The 20,496-nt window shown below is 34.2% G+C and overlaps 1 protein-coding gene across 5 annotated transcripts in view; it reads left to right on the forward strand.

The window, feature by feature from the left end:
* LOC140437624 (salivary protein Tsal2A-like) overlaps positions 1-20,496 on the forward strand; it is a 35,528-nt gene that overhangs the window by 12,713 nt on the left and 2,319 nt on the right. For 2 of the 5 annotated variants that reach the window (XM_072527243.1, XM_072527244.1), the window contains exons 2-3: positions 14,334-14,484; positions 17,407-18,076. In XM_072527243.1, the coding sequence (XP_072383344.1) occupies positions 14,415-14,484; positions 17,407-18,076 (740 nt within the window). In that variant the 5' untranslated portion in view covers positions 14,334-14,414. Of the gene's footprint in view, positions 1-8,457; positions 8,545-14,333; positions 14,485-17,406; positions 18,077-20,496 lie in introns of those variants that run through there. The other 3 variants (XM_072527240.1, XM_072527241.1, XM_072527242.1) reach the window with 3 other exon arrangements.

Here is a 20,496-nt window from a genome sequence, read left to right on the forward strand (position 1 = left end):
AAGGAAGTACAGATGATGTTGAAAGGATATTATATTTAGTGGGACTGAGTCAGACACGTGGCGAGAATGATCGACGATATATAGAGTAAACGTACAATACAGTGGGATACGGTGAGAACTGGTGTTATATAAAGAGAGTGATAACAAACTAAGTTTACACTACACAAGAGGGAGATTACTCAAGATAACTAAAGGAAGTCTATATTTAACAGTAAATGTTACAAGCTGAGAACAGCTCAAGTAATGACCAAAATATTATAGGATGTTGTTTCAGATTTTTCACCTACCTCATCTGTGGTCTCCCTCGTTTTCGGTTATATGTCCACGGTCCTCAATCTGTAATAACCTGAGTTCATCTTCTATTTTTTGGTCTATGTCTAGTGTGACCGGCGAATTTCCACTTAAGTGTTGCTTTTTGGGTGGTAGTATCTTTAATTTTTGTGACGTTTATTATTCAGGTATTTTTCCTATTTTACAGTCGTATGTTGATTAATTGTCTTTCCACTTTACATTGGTCTTTGTGTCTTCGATATTCTATCTACATTCGCTCTTGTAATTGTCTAAGCTGAACTATATAAATAAGGTAACCACGATACCACAATGGCATTACAGCAGCTTATAAAAGAAATATGGATACAGAAATCCCTCCCTAATGATAATAATATTGGAATACTTGGAATGCACCATACACAAAAAAAAGATATCTTTGAATGCTCTAGCCACAGAAGAAATACCTCAGTACTATGTCACCATATGCAGAACGGATAGTAGGAAAATACAAGGCTAGTTTTAGAGGTGGTTAATCGAGAATTCATCATATTGAAACCCTGAATCTAATATAAAAAATAATAAAATATGGCATATATACTCATCACTAAAGCTCGGATTTATAAGCAACAAAAATTGAAGAAAAAGGCGCCTATATAGGCAAAGATTTTTATTAAAAAAGGCAGAAATATTAACATTTAGGTAAAATATAGGCAATAAAGGAATATAACTTATTATTTATTGTACAAAGTGAATTAACGTAATATTAACTTAAGGCAGGTATATTTACACATCATAATCATAACATTAGTATAAATAAACTAGTAAATAAATAACTGTAAATTAATAATTAAACATAGTAACCACTTAAAATTTTATCATTAATAAAAACAACTAAATGTTTTTCAATATTTTCGGTCTTAAAACTATGTCTTCGATCACTTAAAATTAATTTGTACATTGAAAACGAACGTTCTACATCGGCAGATGTAATTGGAACATATTTCAAAGCGGATAATAAATCTGGCATAATTGGAAATTCCTCGGAAAATGTCCCATTAAAAACTTTAGCCACATTAGATAAAAACGAAAAACCTTCATTCTTGTCGACAACATATTTCATTTTTTTTAAATTAATTGACCGTTACTTCCAGGTGCCGATTTAATTTTCGTCTTTAAATTATCTATTAATTTTCCTGACTCACATAGATTTATCTCTTGTTTTTCTAATAATTGTGGTAACTATTAATTTATAATTGTCATTGTCATTGATATAAGCCAGTTCCTGTTTCAATTTGGGATTTTTTAATATTTTTTTTTGCTTCTCGAATGGCTTCGGAAATATCATCATCAAATTCTGACATAACTAATTCTATTTCATTGCAGTGTTCAAAGTAAAAAAAAACTGCTTCGAGCCAGGTTCCCCACCTTGTAATTACTGGTTTAGGTGGCAAAGGGACACTGGGAAGTCTTTCTTTATATATTTGCACCCTCAACGGAGCCTTTACAAAAACTTTTTTCATAAAATTTATAAAATTATTTACCAACGGAAACAGATTTCTTATTTCTTCAGCAAGGCTATTTACCCAGTGGGCTACACAAGTGCAATAAATTAAATTAGGATAAAAAATCTTTAAATTAACAGCAGCTTTTAACATATATGGTATGGTACTGGTATAGCGTTGGGTAAAAAGAGGTTTGTTAAACTATCTTGTATAAATCGACTTATTGTTAAATTATTTGTTTTTCCAATTCTTTAACGGCAACTAAATAAGGTTTTCTCGCAAAGTTTTCGTTCAAAATTCCAATGATTAAATTAGCTATATACCTGCCGCATACATCTGTCGTTTCATCCACGATAATATACAAAAAATTGCCCTCTAACTCCAGCTTAATTTTTGAAATACATTCCACATAACATTTTTCCACAATATGTTTTCTCATTGTACTCTCGTCCGGTAAGGATTTATTAAGATATTTTTCGAAAAAGCATTTAAAACTAGGTTTATTAACTTCCTCTATATACTCTACCTCTATATAGAGGAATGTTGGATGCAATCATTATCTGGCATAAATCAAATTTAAATGCGTCTTCCTCCTTTTTTTTTGAACTGCTTAAACTATCCCGCAGAGATATTTGGGCTAACTTAGAGGAATTTAATTTTTCCAAATTACGTTTATGAAGTGGGGTTCCACAATGCTGGTCAATGAAGTACTTTTTCTACTTGAAATCTGAGAATTTAAAAAAAATAATTAGAATTCCAAAACCGCTTTAGAATTTAGTTATGTTGTGGAACGAGAAAAAAAGAGAAAAAATAAAACTTACCGATTTACTGCATGGTTTACAAAATGCTCCATCTCTTTCTAGAGAAAGTTCCGAATAAGGTGCGATCCATAGCCTTAATTTAGATGTCATCTTTTCACACAAATGTCTAAAACGTTTTAAAACGTGTTCTTTGCTTTTCGGTATATGCAACAAAACTAAACTAGGATATAGCAATTTGTGGCTAAACTCTGATACAGTAACCGACTGTACAACTGATAATAAACTAATAAAGCTTAGGGATTTCCAAATAGTTAACCCTCAAGTCTCGATCAGGTACATTTTCCTAGAAATCTGTTATATAAACAAACCATTGATATTTTATTATTGACCCAAAATTTTATTATAGAATGGTTTAGTAATAGAATAATATCATGGGTAGTACCATAAAATTTTAAAAAAGGCACAAATAGGCAGAATTTACGAAAAAAGGCAAAAAGTGCAAAAAACAATTATAATAGGCAAAAAAGGCATTTTGCCTATAATCCGAGCTTTACTCATCACATATTTATAGACTACAGAGCAGCCTACAACTCTGTGAATAGAAGAGAAATGTTCAATAAATGTTATGTTATATTAAAGCAATGAAAGAGCTAGGAATAAAAAATCAGTTAGTAATGTTACCAAAACTAACTCTTGAAAAAGTTTAATGTAAAGTACGAATTTAGGGGGAACTGTCTGAACTTTTTCGAACAAATAACGGGCTGTGCCAGGAAGACTCTCTCTGTATACTGTTGAATCTGGCTCTAGAAAAAGTAATACGTGTATCACAAATCACAATTATTGGTTCAATATTATTATAATAAATCAGTGCAAATCCTTGCCTATGCTGAGATCAATCAATATTATTGGAAGAACGGAAAACATAACATATGGTTCAGAGACCTGGACTCTAACAAAAAGTAATGAAAATATATTGGGATGTTTCAAAAGAAAGTACTAAGGCAAATCTATGGAGCAGTGAATGACAATGGAGTGTGAGAAAGATGATACTTTATAGAATATCTTAAGAACCAGATATCGTAAAACGTATTAAGATAGGACGTCTGATGTGGATAGGGCATGTAATGCGGATGGAACAAAATGACGCAGCTAGAAAAACGCTTCTTGATAGACCTATTGGTTAGAGAAGAAGAGGAAGAACCAGAACAAGGTTCCTTGATAACACCGATGACGACATGAGAAATATGGAAATACGTGCTTGGCGAAGGAAGGCGAGTGAAATTCTTGAGGAGGCTAGGAAACAGGCAGGGTTGTAAAGCCAGAATTATGATGACATTTTCTTTCATAAATAGTACCTTCGTAGAAAATAGATGAGTACATGTTATGTAGCTTTTTCTGAACTCAGTTTGATTTTTGGTTTGGTAGCTGTCATTATTTAGAAGGTATTCTTCTTAAGTCAGTTTATATATAACATGAAGCAGATGAAGCAGAAGATATATGCAGAACTTCTCTTGTAATTTCTTTACCGGTTTTAATCATTTCGACTGTAATACTATCTTTCCCTAGTGATTTATTATTTTTGTTTCTTTGACTGCTTTTTTTTATTTCTGATTTACTATTTTCTGGTTGTAGCTCATAGTTTATATTTTTTATTTTAATTTTCAATTTCAATTCAGAGACTATTTTTTTATAAATAATCCTTGACTATCTTTGTGTTCAATAAATCAATAAACAAGTATTTTTAGGATATGTATCTAAAGAAGAAGTATCTAATAATAACAGAAGAGAGGCTAGAAAATTTTACAAGGAAATCAAGCAATGTATCCAAGGATACTTAACAAGATCAATAGTTTGCAAGGACAAAAATGGGGCAATTATCAGCGAGAAAGAGGAAATAATAAAAAGGTGGAAGGAGCATTTTCAAGAGCTGTTAAACCCAGAAAAAGAACAAAACGAAGATGAAAAGATAATTCACCACACAGCAGAACAACTAGTTGAGCAACCAACATTGGAAGAAACGATAAACGTCATAAAACATCTAAAAAATAACAAAGCACCTGGCACAGATGGAATAACTGCAGAACTGATAAAGAATGGTGGACATGCGCTATAGAGGCGTATCCATAAACTAATCGACCGCATATGGACACTAGAAGTCATCCCAGAAGATTGGAAAGTGGGAATCATACTTCCTATGTACAAAGGGGGAGACAAACGACTCTGCAAAAATTATAGGGGCATAACAGTTTTAAATGTCATCAACAAGATATTATCAGGAATTATATATAGCCGCCTGGAATCGTTTTCGGAGGAGATTATTGGTGAATACCAATGTGGCTTCAGACCAAAGAGGTCAACTATAGACCAAATACATATGTTAAGAGGTATACATGAAAAATGTGTTGAATATAACATACCTATTTACAACTTGTATATCGATTTCAAACAGGCGTTTGATGGAGTAGATCGACAAAAGATGTTAAAGCAACTATCTATGTTAGGGATACCCAATAAGTTGGTTAAACTTATACGAATGACTCTGGAGGGTTCCAAAGCTATGGTGAGAATAGATGGAGATATGACGCAGGCCTTTGATATTGAAAATGGAGTTAGACAAGGGGATGCCTTATCAACAACACTTTTTAATCTAACTTTAGAAGCTGTTGTTAGAAAACTGGATGTAAACGGCTGTATTAATACAAGATCTATGCAAATATGCGCATATGCGGATGATGTTGCCATAATAAGCCGCAACAAAAGGGTATTGAGCGAAAAAGTCATAGAACTGAAACGAGAAGCTGCTACGTTTGGTCTATATATAAATGAAAGCAAAACAAAATATATGGAGTGCACAAAATCGAATGAACATGAGAATCTGAAGGTAGACAACCATACCTACAAATATGCCTCCACTTTTCCCTACCTAGGCTCAATAATAAATGACAACAACAACATCAGTCAAGAAATACAAGCACGGATTCTTAGCGGTAATAAGTGTTTTTATGCATACAAAGACTTAATGAAAAGTAAGTTACTGAATCGTGAGTCTAAGCTGAGAATCTACAAAACAGTAATTAGACCAGTGGCCACATATGGATGTGAAACGTGGACCCTCTCAACCACTGATGAAAATAAACTGAGAATATTTGAGGGCAAAATACTAAGGAAGATATTTGGACCAACCCAATGAAGCGATAGTTCGTGGAGAATTAAAATGAACCACGAGCTGGATGAACTAATGCAGAGCGCAGATATTGTCAGAATTGTAAAATCACAAAGACTAAACTGGCTTGGTCACCTAGAAAGAATGCCAGATAATCGAGCTGTAAAAGTAGTCCAGAGATGGAAGCCCCAAGGAAACAGAACAAGAGGAAGGCCCCGTAAAAGATGGATAGACGACGTAGAGAGGGATCTTAAAACCATGAACATCAGGCAGTGGCGAAGGAAAGTATCCGACAGGGCAGAATGAAAGAACATTGTTAAGCAGGCCAAGACTCACAAAGGGTTGTAGCGCCATTAGAAGAAGAAGAAGGAGGAGCCAGGCAGGGTTGTAAAGCCAGAATTATGATGATATTAATTTTCTTTCATAATTAGTACCTTCATAGAAAATAGGTGAGTATATAAAAAACGATGGGAAGAGTATATGGAGGAGCTCTTCGACGACGAAAGAGGAAACCCACAAGACTTGTCTTTTGAGGACAAGAAATAATGTATGCACTAAAGAACACCAGAAACGGAAAAAGCCCGGGGCCAGATCAACTGCCTATTGATATCCTTAAAATAATAGAAAATGAGTACATTGATGTCCTCTTAAATCTTTTTAATAAAATTTATCAATCGGGTGACATACCCAACGAATGGTTGACCTCAACATTCATTTGTCTCCCAAAAAAGAAAAATGCTAGAGAATGCACCGACCACCGTACCATAAGCCTGATGTCTCACACACTTAAATTGTTTTTAAAAATCATTCATAAACGCATTTACAAAACACTTGATATGGATATTGAAGAAACTCAATTTGGATTCCGTAATGGCGTAGGTACCCGTGAAGCTCTATTTGCATTCAACGTACTAATCCAGAGATGCTTGGATGTGAACCAAGATATGTACGTCTGTTTCATAGACTACAATAAAGCTTTCGACAAAGTCCGCCACAAAGAGCTAATGGACATCCTCAAAGCAAAACAAATACAACACAATGACCTTCGAATTATAACAAATCTATATTATAAACAGCAGGCACACGTACGCATTAATGAACACATATCAGAAGAGTTCGAAGTTAAAAGAGGAGTGCGACAGGGGTGTGTATTGTCACCACTACTATTCAATGCATACTCTGAAGAAATTATGAAAAGAGCTCTTGAGGGAGAAACAGCAGGAATCAAGGTCAATGGAACACCAATTAACAACATTAGATATGCGGACGATACTATCATAATAACAGACAACCTCCGAGACCTCCAAAAGCTAATGAACAAGATAGTTGAGTATGGAGAGGAATATGGATTATCAATAAACACCAGGAAAACCAAATTTATGAGGATATCAAAAACCCAAAATAATGGTGAAAGCCGGACAATTAACGGTAGTGCTTTAGAACAAGCTGAAAACTACCACTATCTTGGCACAATAATTAATCACACAAACGATTACTCCAAAGAAATCAAAGTTCGAACAGAGAAAGCACGTACAAACTTCAATAAAATGAGAAAGGTACTTTGTGCAAGAGAACTAAAATTGGACTTGAGAGTTAGGCTGACAAGGTGCTATATTTTCTCGACTCTGCTTTATGGGATAGAAGCATAGACACTTAACGCGTCGACTGCTAAAAAGTTGGAAGCATTTGAAATGTGGGTGTATAGAAGAATCCTGAAGATATCATGGACCGAGCATGTAACAAACAACGAAGTCATGAGAAGAATCAACCAAAGAATGGAAGTATTGGAAACCATCAAGATACGAAAGCTGCAATACCTGGGGCATGTTATGCGTAATGAGAGATACAACCTACTTCAATTGATTATACAAGGGAAAATCCAGGGCAAGAGAAGTGTAGGAAGAAGAAGAATCTCATGGTTGCGTAACTTGAGGGAATGGTACGGATGCACATCAATAGAACTATTCAGAGCAGCAGCATCTAAGATCAGAATAGCCATGATGATTGCCAACCTCCGTCGCGGAGATGGCACGTGAAGAAGAAGATATATAACATAAAGCAGATGAAGCAGAAGATACTCGTATATGCAGAACTTCTCTTGTAACTTCTTTACCGGTTTTAATTATTTCGACTGTAATACTATCTTTCCCTAGTGATTTATTATTTTTTGTTTCTCCGACTGCTTTTTTGTATTTCTGATTTACTATTTTCTGGTTGTAGCTCATAGTTTATATTTTTTATTTTAATTTTCAATTTTAATTCAGAGACTACATATTTTTTTTATAAATAGTCCTTGACTATCTTTGTGTTCAATAAATATCTGCAGATCGTGGTAGGTAGGTATAATCAATAAACAAGTATTTTTATAATATGTATCTAAAGAAGTCTAGACTCTGCTAAATTTCATGCAAAAGTAGAATTACATCAGGACTCAGTGCTTAGTTTAGCAAAATTAAAAGGTAACATTTTTTTAAAGGAGAAATGTGATAATTTCGTAAAAAGACTAAAGCAGTTAAGAAAAATAGTTATAAAAGTTAATAACATAAAAAGAGAGTATCCATAGTATTCATTTGAATATGGTATTACCACTACAAATACGATAATGATAAGAATAAACGAGGAAAATTATATTTCATTTGTTTCTTTGGATTTTACTTAATTCTATTAATAATTATACAAAAATTAACGTAAAACAATTCAATAAACTTGTGTAATTAGTGTAATTAATATTTAATGTTTGGTAAATATTTCATTTCCTACGGGGATTTTGATTACAACAGCCAGTATTTAACATAAAGATGTAGTGACCACACAAAGTACGTATTGTGGGTTTTCCGATATTCTGTAGGTAATTTTATACATATTTATTTAGTAGTTTATCGTTGTTATAAATAATATATGCAATTTAAACAATAAGGAAATTTTTAACAGTTGATTGTTGTTACGATATCGTTCCTCTAATGATATTGGCGGCTTAGATCGGCATTCTAAATTTATTTGCTGCTGCTCTAAACAGTACAAGGCTATAGGAAGACCACTTTCTAAGATTACAGAGCTAGGATATTCTTCGTTGACAGGATCGTTTTTCTCTTTTATATTTCGATGGAATATAAGTTTGCTAGGACATATTCTGAGGGGAAATCGATATAGAATAGTACAACTGATCCTTAAAGGTAAAATTGACAGCCATAAAGGTGTAGGAGGAGAACAGGTATCATTATTCTTGCTTTACAACCCTGCTTGGGTCCTAGCTTCCTCATATGGCTATATGGCCTCCTCATATATCACTCGTCTCTATTCATCGCTTTTCTCCGCAAAGCACGTATTCCCATATTTCTCATGTCTTCATCGATGTTATCAAGAAACCTTGTTCTAGGTCTTCCTCTTCTTCTCTGACCAATGGGTATATTTTTGAAGTGTTTTTCTAGCTGGGTAATTTTGTTCCATCCGCATTACATGTCCTATCCACCTCAGACGTCCTCAGTTCCTGGTATATTCTATAAATTTCGAACTTGTATCGTCTTCTCCACACGCTACTGTCATTCACTGCTTCATAGATTCGCCTTAGTACTTCACTTTGGAAGCATCCTAACATGTTTTCAATAGTTTTTGGTAAAGTCTAGGTATCTGAACTACATGTTAGGACTGGGCGTATTATTGATTTGTAGAGTTTTATTTTTGTATTTCTCGATATATTTGTGGATTTAAGGAGGAGATTAAGGATTTAAGGAGGGGATTATCTCTGCGGTAGTAATATTTTTAATGTTAACGAGCCCTTCTAGGTATACAAGGAATATACTGTTTGGATGACGTCGTTTTCTATAACGAGTGGTCGTAGGATTTGTAGCTGCGTGCTTATTTTCATATACTTCGTTTTGTTAGTGTTTATTATTAAAAACATTTTTGTAGCTGATTGTTCTAATGCTACATACGCCTCTCATACAGCCTTTTTCATTTTTGCATTTTGCATTTTTCATTCAGATTTTGCACTGATTTATTATATATTGAAAAAGGGGTTGTGATTTGTGACGTACGTATTACTTTTTCCAGAGCCAGATTGAACAGTATACAGGAGAGAGGGTCTCCCTGGCGCAACCCATTATTTGTTTTATAATGTTCAGACAGTTCCCCCTGAATTCGTACTCTACATTCAACTTTTTCAAGAGTTTTGTTAAATTTATCAACTGATTTGATATTTCTAGCTTCTTATATTCCTTTAAACAATTCTCTTTTATTCCAATATTCCAATCATTAAAAGGAAAAAGCGCGAAACGCGTTCAACAATATAAAAAAGTGGTTCACAAGCAAAATCTCAATGGAACTAAAATTAAGACTGATCAAGTGTTATGTCTTCCCGGTCTTGTTCTATGGAGCAGAGGCATGGAGCACAACGGAAGCCACCCTGAAGAAACTAGAATCCTTTGAGCTGTGGATATATCGCCGTATTCTGCGGATATCCTGGACAGACCACATCACTAACGTGGAAGTAATGCAGAGAATAGGTAAAAGCAAAAAAATAATCTTCACCGTAAAGAAACGGAAGCTTGAGTACTTCGGCCATGTCATGAGGCATACTAAGTACCGGCTGCTACAGTTAATAGTCCAAGGAAGAATCGACAGTAGGAAGGGGACCGGGAAGAAGACGACACTTATGGATACATAACCTGCGACAATGGTTCGAACTAACATCGACCGAACTGTTCAGAGGTGCCGTAAACAAAGTCAAAATAGCCTTGTTAATAGCCAACGTCCGAAACGGATAGGGCAAAGGAAGAAGAAGAAGAAAAGGGATTTCTATGTCCATATTTCTTTTATAGGCTGCTGTATTGCCATAATGTTTCTTAGTTAAAAAACATTCGTGAATGGACTAGAGACATTAAATAACTCTGATATGGTAGATGAAGAAGAAGAAGATAAGCTGCGTAGACCACATCACTTTTCTCATTCTGTGACCCACATATAAAAATTTGCGCTTTTTCGCTGTTATAATTTCACATCTATTACCGAGTCTCCTTATAATTTTACTATTTCATATACCATCTATATAGCAAATTATTAATATTCTTCTGTATTATACCTTAAATTTGTTCTGTATAATATCTTAAAAGCTTTTAGTTTAAGTGATGCTTCAAAGAATCTACTCTATAGAGAAAAGACGAAAAACTCAAGTTACCAAGCACTTATAGTTTGATACTTTTTATGTTGTGGGCCATTTATGCGTATTCTCGTTGATTGTATCATGTTCTCACTGAAGACCATATCAAGTATATGTTCTTCAATGAGAACTGTTTTCTGGATAATGATTTTTATACCGTTAATATTCCATAACCTCTAAAAATTATATGAACCAGCTGAATTTTGCCATGAATATTAATGTTGGGACCTTAAAAAAGATGCAATAAAGATCACTCACTACTTTTCCTCCGGGCTTCTACCTAACAAACTCTCCTCGTAGGGGGTTAAAAACCCAAAAAGCAATTTACTAGAGCCCAATCTTCAAAACCTATAGCATGAGATTTTAGTTTTGAGTTTTGGCAACAAATGTGAGGCATTTGAAATGTGCTTAAACGCTGGATTTAAACTTTCACATAACAAGCGATCTAAAACATTTAAAACTTTAAATCAAGCTAGTACATTTCTTCAAAGAACCAAACTTCTGCTATACTACATCCAAAACCGTCTTCTTGGAGGCATTTTCCGTGACGTGCGATTGTTTGTAATGTAAAATGTCTCATATTTGTTGCCACAACTCAAAATTGAAATTTCATGTCATAGATATTTAGGACTGATCTCTAAAAATGGAAATTTTATTCCGACTGGCCAATGAAAATGATCAATTTTATTGATTTCACAAGAATTGAAAAAAATGGCAAAAATCGCGCCACGTTTGTTTATTTAACACCTTTATAATAACTGAGTTTATTCTACTAAAAGCTGCACACTTTATCGTTAAAACGCATCTTGATTTTTGTTGATAGGACACTTGAATTAAAAGATGTCGAATTTTTACCATCGAGCTGCAAAAAATTTTATTCAACATTGATTTCGCAGGCATAGCTGACTTTCAAAATTGACGGTTGCTTCAAGCGTTGTTTGTGAGAAAACGGTTTATTTTATACAAAAAATGCTAATAAATATTTTTGTTTAGAATTATCTTAGCTACATTTTTTATTTAAAACATTTTTTCTACAGCATACGGATTTTTGGTAACTCCATTTTTTGCGTTTTTACCCCCCTACGAGAGGGTTTAAGGGGGAAGGCCGGAAGTAAAAGTAGTAAACTTTTTTTCATCTATTTGGGGTCTCAAAATTAATATTCTCGGCAAAATTCAGCTTGTTCGTATGATTTTTAGGGGTAAATTCTCTGACGACTGGACTATATTGTATACAACGTTTCCATTGATCACAGTTCCTTCGTTTGCTTCTAAAAGAGCTTTCTGACAGATGCTTTCACTATAAACATTAAATAGCAATGGCGGCAAGACACAACCCTAAAGTGGAGAGAAATCGGCATCACATGGCATAACAATGATAATTTTTACAAAAATGTACGATAAAGTTGTTCATATTGTTTTAGGAATACGTATAAATACGTAAAATACGTTTACGTAAAAAATAAATACGTAAAAAATAAAACCTGATGTTATAATTTCTAGATTGTTAGAGCAGAGCGTTAGGAGCGATGTTTACATGGTATAACTTATTCGATGGAATAAATGATACCATGTTTAAAATATACTTCTCAACAATTGAAGTTGATATTATGAAAATGTGTATTTTATTTTTTGTTTATAAGGTCAAATAGAAAAATGAAGTGATATAAATAAAGATTAATTTTTACTTCGTATTTTCATACAGATGAACCGAAAGAAAGAAATTCTTGAAGAAAACAAAATAGAAAATAAACAAAAACTGTAAAATTAACAACCTAAAATTTCTATTCCTGCTCAATTTCTAATATCCCGAAAAGAAAATTTAATAGTGTGTGGGTCCACCTCTCTGTCACCTTCGTGCTCTAACTCTTTTTGGAAGACCTCTTATTAAATTATTGATGAACTGCTGCGGTATACGTTCCCAAATCGCGCGTAATGTATTGGCCAACTGATCTAAGGTTTGGGGCGGTTGAAGGAGCCTGTTTTGTTGCTTAGACATTTCGGCCCAAACATGTTTAATGCAGATCATATCAGGTGAACACGGTGGTCACTCCATTCTTGTAATGCCATGAGCTTCTATTCTATACACTCGTTGACAATTCTCGCACGGTGAGGGCGAGCATTATCATCAATCAGAACAAATTGTTCGCCTATTGCACCAAAAAATGGAACAATTATTGGTACTATGACTCTGTCTCGATATCGTGTAGCAGTCATTGTCTCATTAATTAAGATGACTAAGTCCGTGCAACCGTCAAAACATATGCCTCCTCACACGCAAACGGATCCACCTCCAAAAAGAGTGGTTACTCTTAGATTTTCATTATAACGCTGTCCTCTTTCCCTCCACACCAATATTCGGCCATCATTCGTATACAAACGATGTCTGGACTCGTCAGTAAAGAGACAATTCCTCCAATTTTCGAAATTCCACTGATAGTGTTCCATCGCCAAGCGATATCTGCATGCACGCTGCTCCCTAGTTAGTTGTGGATGGGTAGCGTGCCGTCTAGCCATTAAATTGGATGCATGTAACCGTCTTCTGACAGTTTGACTGGAAATCGCTCGTCCAGTAGCATGCCTGAAGATACTGTTAATTCTGGAAGCCGTGAATGTTGGATTTCTTCTTGCCATCAGAACTACAAAACGGTCTTGCCGACGAGTTGTAGATCGTTCTCTTCCTCCTCCATGCCTGTATGTTGCAGATCCAGTTGCTACATACCGATTCCATGCACGACTAATCACACTTTGCGACACATTTAGCCTCATAGTAACCTCTTGTTGAGTTATGCCTTGTTGGATCCAACGAACTAATTGCTCGAGCTGCACTAGTTCTAAACGTCTTTGCGGCATAATGTTTTTGTGATAAATAGATTTCTTGACTTATTGACAACTGGTAAAGCCAATACAAGCACTTTTATACGAATGATATATTCATGTTTGGAACAACATGTCTCTCTTTGTACGAGATAAGGGCTGATAAGAATAGGGAGAAAAAAACCATATGCAAAAAATATTGGCAATAAAGATAGCATATAGAGTATAGTACAGGCAATTATTTTAAAAATAGTTTTATATGTTAATTTTAGGAATTTTAAAATTATCCTCTTCAATTGTTGAGTAGTGTACATTAGGTATACAAATATTCCTTGGAATATGTATTTACTAAGTTTCTTAGGTTACTACTCTTTTGTTTTTCCTATTAACTATGCTTTTCTCTTTAGTATTTTCATGCAGTTATCCATCTAATCCAAATTATTAATCCAACCAGTGATCGGTACACTACTAGATATATTGATACGATACTTTTTTTGATATGTTTATAGTATGCAGGGTATTTTCCATAAAATTAAGTTTCCAATGTAATGTTAATTAATATTTTTCCTCAATATGTATTGTTAATGTTCAAATATTTATAGTTGGGTATTTTAATAATTTTATCTTGTTTGGTTGAAAATTAAAATTGCAAATTTACTTTCTTACAGATTGACATACATAAACATGGACTGAATGTATATAAAAATATAGTCATTTACCACAAACATTTTAAATAACGTTTGGTAGTCATGTATAACTGTGTAGTTCTTGTCGGCGTCACCTCAATATTGTTATATCTCTCAGCTCTTGTATATGCAGGTAAATATAGTATATTTTTTGTAGCTTACGTTTATTAGGTTTTAATTATTTGTAAACAATTGTTTGATTATGGAACATTAGTTAAACTATTAATTTGGTTGATTTTCTGTTGATATAAAAAAAATTAACAACGGTAATTTTTATGTCTATTATCTCCTCTAAGAAGTAGTAAGATCATGACATTGATTAAGTGGCTTAGTTCTGTCCTGGATGCCTTAACGGGAGAGGGGCGAAGTACAACAAAAACGAAAGTAAGGCTTGCTAAAGGTATGACTGCTTGCTAAAGAGTTGCCAGAGTTTAAAACAACGGATCACACTAGCAATAATCCCAAACATCATATTATGAGCATCTAGCCTTTAATGGTTACTGCTGAATATAGGTCTCTCGCATGCTTTTCCACTTATTTTGATTTTGCGCAATCTAAATATTTCTATTAATTTTTTTTTCGGGTTTTCATTTCAAAATTCTTTTTGTCCACCGATCATAAACTGCTCTTGGTACATGACCTGCCCATAAAAAAGTCAAAGAAATAACAAACACCTTTAGAAAATGTCTCTACTCTTCTTCTTTCCTTCTTATTTATATATAGATATGACTGTTTGTTTTTCAATGTGCCTTCAGTAAGTCGTCGTTTCATCATTTATATGAAAATCCTAATATTCGTCGTCCTATTGGGGAACCGTCTCTTGCCGTCTTTACTACTATATTTTTTGTCATTCGGCTTATATGATCGTTCCATTTTACTTTTCTATTTCTTACCCAGTCCTTGATGTTCTCAACCTTGCATCAACGTTGTATATCTGTACTTCTTGCTCTGCCCCATAGTGTTTTGCTATAAAATTTTTCATCTTTGCTGTTTCTAAGTTTATTTTTGTCATCTCTGTGTCAGTTTGTGTTTCAGCCGTGTATGTCATTATTGGTCTGATGACTGTTTTGTAAATTCTGACTTTCATTTTTTTTGATATTTTTATTTTTCCATATTGTTTCATTTAGGCCGCCTGAGGCACTCTTTGCTCTATTCACTTGATCTTCCACTTAAGTTTCGAGCTTTCCGTAGCTTGATAATGTGATGCCTAGATATTTAAACTCAATCACTTATATTATCTGACCTTCCAGCTCCAATTTACATCTTAGCAAATTTGCTATTATAACCATGCATTTTGTCTTTTTTGGGGAAATTAACATGTTAAATTTTCTGGCGGTTATATTAAATTGGTGCAGCATACGTTGCAAATCATCTTTACTTAGAGAGAGTAGTATTGTATCGTCAACATAGCAGATTATTTTAAGTTGTTTTTACCATTTGGTATCCTTTTTAGTTCTTACTTTTTTTTATTATTTCATCCATAATCGGGTTAAATAATAGATGACTCAGGAAATCTACCTGTCTTTTTCCATAACCAGCTTTGGTAGGGTCAATTAGTTCTTCTTCTACTTTCACTTTTATTGTGTTATTTGGTTGCTTAAACCTTGCTTTTCTTCTGCTAGTGTTTTAATTTAACTGAATTTATTTGTTATGACTTTGGTTGTTAATTTTAGTATTGTGTGTAATAAATTAACTCCTCTGTAATTTTTCGGGTCCGTTTTGTCTCTCTTTTTGAAGAAATTCATTAAAATACTTAATCTTGATTCTTGAGGAATCTGGTCCTCCTTACTTTTGGAGTTCGTTCGGTATTCTGTCCTCTCGTACTGATCTTCTATTTTTTAATTTCCCTAATGCTTCCTTTACCTCTTCCTCCTTAATATTTATTTCTTCGTTTGTCGTCACCCCTGGTGTTGGTGGTTCATTATCGACAATTTTAGCAAATAGAGATTGAAAGTAGTCTGTCCATATTTCCTTCTGAATATGTTTCGTTTTAATTATTATGTTTATCTCCTTTCTTTTTCCTCTAATCATTATCCATATTTTTTTTTGTGCTTCGTATAAGTCGTGTTCTATCTGTTTTGAGAAGCTCTGTCAATGTTTTGTTTTTATTCGTCTAATTAAAGTATTTGTTTTGTGTCTAATTCGTTTATAGTGTTTGTATGCCTGTGGTGTTTGTTGTATTCTGTATTATAAAAAGCCTTCTTTCTTTTCTTCACATTTTGTCGTCAGTTCCTCTCTAAACCATGGGTTTTTTATGTGTAAATTTTGGTTACTTTCTTTTCTCCATGTGATTCTGTTGATGCGTTAATTATGTTATTTTTGATCTTTTTTGAGCTTTCCTTGGTGTTATTGTTTTCTAATATTTCATTTCCAGCAATCTTCTCTGATATTTATTTTTTTTATAAGTGTTCCGTGGATTCCGTATTTAGACTCTGATTTTTGTTTGTGTTGTAGCCGCTGTCTTAGTTGTGAAGTATTTTATGATGATTCTGATTACATAATACTAAGCTTTGGTCGCTACCTATATCTGCTGAGTTGAGGCATCTCTGTCTCAACTCAAAAATAACAAAAGATTAAACATCATCACAGATCACAACGAACTATGCAAACTCTGGCAAACATGTATACTAGACCTTAAAAGGGAAATTCCCAGTGGTTGGCTAAATACCATAGTTTAAAAAAACTTACAATAAAGAATAAACTTCTTTTTGTACACTGGTATAAAATTTGATTACATTTTTAAGGGAGCGTACAATTTCCCTGCTCGAAAAAGGGAACTGTGTGCCCTGAAAGGTTTTCTTTTATCTCTTTCAGCCGACATTTTCTTAGTAAATGCTACAAGCCCTTCACACTGTCTGCATTTATGACGGTATAAGAAATGATCAAGAATAAAGAAAAATATCATCAAAAATATTATTTCTTCTTATTTAGTAACTGTTATCTCGTAACATTTTGAGCTTCTTTATATTTTTGTGTACACCTTTGCATGCGCAATGTTGTGTACTAAACTTATGTAGTCGTACATTTCAAACGCCTAACAAACCTATCATTCTAGATTGCCAGATAGACCCCTTTGACGGTGCTGCGCCATTAGTTCTCACAGCAAGAAATTCATCAATATTATACCCAGAATCCGGAGAAACAACATTAAAGTTCCGCAGCGGAGAGTTTGTTAACTTTGCTTGTCCTGGAGACAATATTTTACTTAATGGATTAATGTACCAAACAACAGTGGAAGGCAGGTGTTTGCCAAACTCGCAGTTTGAAGTTTTTGGAAAGCGATATTTTTGGCGCGATATAGCGTGCAATTTCAATCCTAGAGCTACTGTAAAGTACACAAATTCTTACTGCGCTAGAGATTCTAAAATGGTGGAAATAGGTTACGATTTAGGAAATAACCAGTTTGTATCTATTATGGATATTTGCTTTAACACATCATCCCAAATAGCACTTTATTCTCGTTATGACATAACAGCATCCATACATTCAAACGATGAGACCTTTAGCAGACCAACATTTTATGAAGATCGAGACCTATATAATTTAAAAGGTCGTATTGATACATATTATAAAAAAAATCGACAAAAAACTACTATAAACAATTTACTAGGATTACCACCTGCATCATCAAAGTACATAAGTAATGGGGATTTCTTTTTATCCAGAGGACATCTAGCTGCCAAATCTGATTTTCTTTATGGTTTTCAACAGAATGCTACTTTTAGGTGAGTAAAATATAGCAAATATATTTATTTTATTTAAGATTTAATATTAAAGGAGAATTTTTATTAAAAAAGGACGTTTCAACTGCGACATTATAGCTTCAAACCCCATCTATTATGTCGTGCTCCCATCCAAATTTTATGCATTTTAAGTAATTGATCCGTCCTGTTGCTAATTGCCCGACGATATTTTTTCCTTACATGTACCCCATTTACTACGTGTCCTACCCAGAAACTTCATTTTAGTGCAAGTCTCCTTTTATTGGTGTTAGTCAAATATCCTCGTTTCTAAATTTACTTGGCAGACGCTTTACCAGCATACATAGATTGTTGCATTTTTTGCTATGTTACTCTTAGTAGCTAAAGCTTTTGTAGGAGTGGGTATCCTGCATGACCTCCAGACCTACAGTTGTCCTTAATTCTGGTAATCAACTTCCAAAGATTTTTTAGTAATTTTAATACGGTTGACTATCTTTCTCAAAATAGTTTTTTAAAAATTTACGATGAAAATGAAAAAAATGATGGAACAGGTTATAAAGTGGAACGTTGTTGCTTTTGGTATTTAATTAAAGTAAATTGGATATTCAGTTGGCAAGATTTATTGTAATTATATTATTGTTTAGTTTACCGACGTGTTATTTTACTTTATTGCTAATATGCACTTCTAGTTGTGACAGTTCATTTTTTAATTAAATTTATCAAATAAAAAAAATCATACATTTGAAAACAATTTTATTGACCATTTAAACGTTAAAATGAGATTTGTTGGAGCGGTTATCTCTACAGCAAAGAAAACTATACCCAGAGGATATTGTGAAGGGTATGTCCCAGAATAGGATAAAAAATGCAAGCAATTGTATCAAGAATACAATCAAAGCCAAGACTAAGAAATTTCGGACGAACTACTACACAGTTTGAATGCAGCCAGACGACAAAAATAGATGGAAACTGTGGAAAAATTAGACTTAAGTAAATACAGCAGAAAAGTATGGTCTCTACTTAAAAAACTTGGTGGTAGCAGACTCCCAACTAGAGACAAAGTACCAATAGCTCCCAACAGAGTGGTCTCCCACATTGCAGCAACCTCAAGAGTACCTAGGGATCGTGACCACACGACCAAAGTAACAAAAACTAATAATATTAAAGTCTACATGCTCGCCAACATATGAATACTCTGACTATGAGTTTACTCCTGAAGAAATTATTGCAGCAATATCAGAAATTAAGTCTGGAAAGGCACCCGGCTCCGATAAAATCCATCCAGAATTTTTGCTTCACTGTGGAAAATATGCTAGGAAGTGGCTGGCTTATTTCTATACAGATATGTTAAAATCAGGAGAAGTCCCTTATTTTCTTAAGAAGGCCTCCATTATAGTCATTATTAGAACCAGGAAAAGCAAATAATAAGCCACAAAACTACCGACCAATTGCACTGCTAACGTGTGTCCATAAACTGTTGGAACGCTTAATCTACATCAGACTTGAAATGAGTAGAAACATATTTGAATTGATACTTATTGAGCAAGCAGGGTTTAGACCTAACCGCAGCTGCACAGATCAGATCCTATCCCTAATAACACATATTGAAGCAGTTTTTCAAAGAGAGAAAAAAACATCCGTTACTTTTATTGCCTACTCAGCTGCATACGATACTATCTGGGGACAAGGACTAATCGGCAAACTAATCCGTGCTATCCCGTGTCAAAAGGCAACTAAACCCATTGATAGCATGCTCACTGCTCACCGACAGACCTTTTCAAGTCACAATGGGCAACTTTAAAAAAGTCTGGGATCTGTTTTGGCACCCTTATTGTTTAATTTATACATCGAGGACCTACCTGGGACAATTTGGCAGAAATTTGGCTACGCTGACTACTGGGCCATTGCAGCAAGACATAATAACGTGGATATTAAAGAAACAATACTAACCTGATCTTGCCGTTATGGGAGCATACTTTAGCAAGTGGAGGCTACTGCTCAATGCAACGAAAACCAAAGTATGCTGTTTCCATCTAAATAATGCATAAGCCAAGAAAAAAAGCTTTCACTTTCCGCTTACTTTGCAAAGAGACTGCAAAGTGACTCCGGACAGAACATTAGGCTTTAAAAAATACCAACAAAAAACGTTAACAAAACTGAAAACGAGAAATAATATAGTTCAAAAGCTATGTGGCACCCCATGGGGGTCCTCATCCGTCGTACTCAGATTATCCGCCCTCGGACTTGTATACTCGGCGACTGAATATGCTTTCTCGGTATTGCTCAATAGCAAACGTACGAAGATTATTGGCACCCAATTAAACCAGACAATTTGAATGATCTCAGGTATAATAAGATCCACACCACACTATTGGCTTCTTATTCACATTCCACCGCCGAAACTGCGAAGAAGTCATTCTCTTCTCAGAGAATATCGAAAAATC

Source organism: Diabrotica undecimpunctata, chromosome 3, assembly GCF_040954645.1.
Source record: "Diabrotica undecimpunctata isolate CICGRU chromosome 3, icDiaUnde3, whole genome shotgun sequence".
Classification (NCBI taxonomy): Eukaryota; Metazoa; Arthropoda; class Insecta; order Coleoptera; family Chrysomelidae; genus Diabrotica; species Diabrotica undecimpunctata.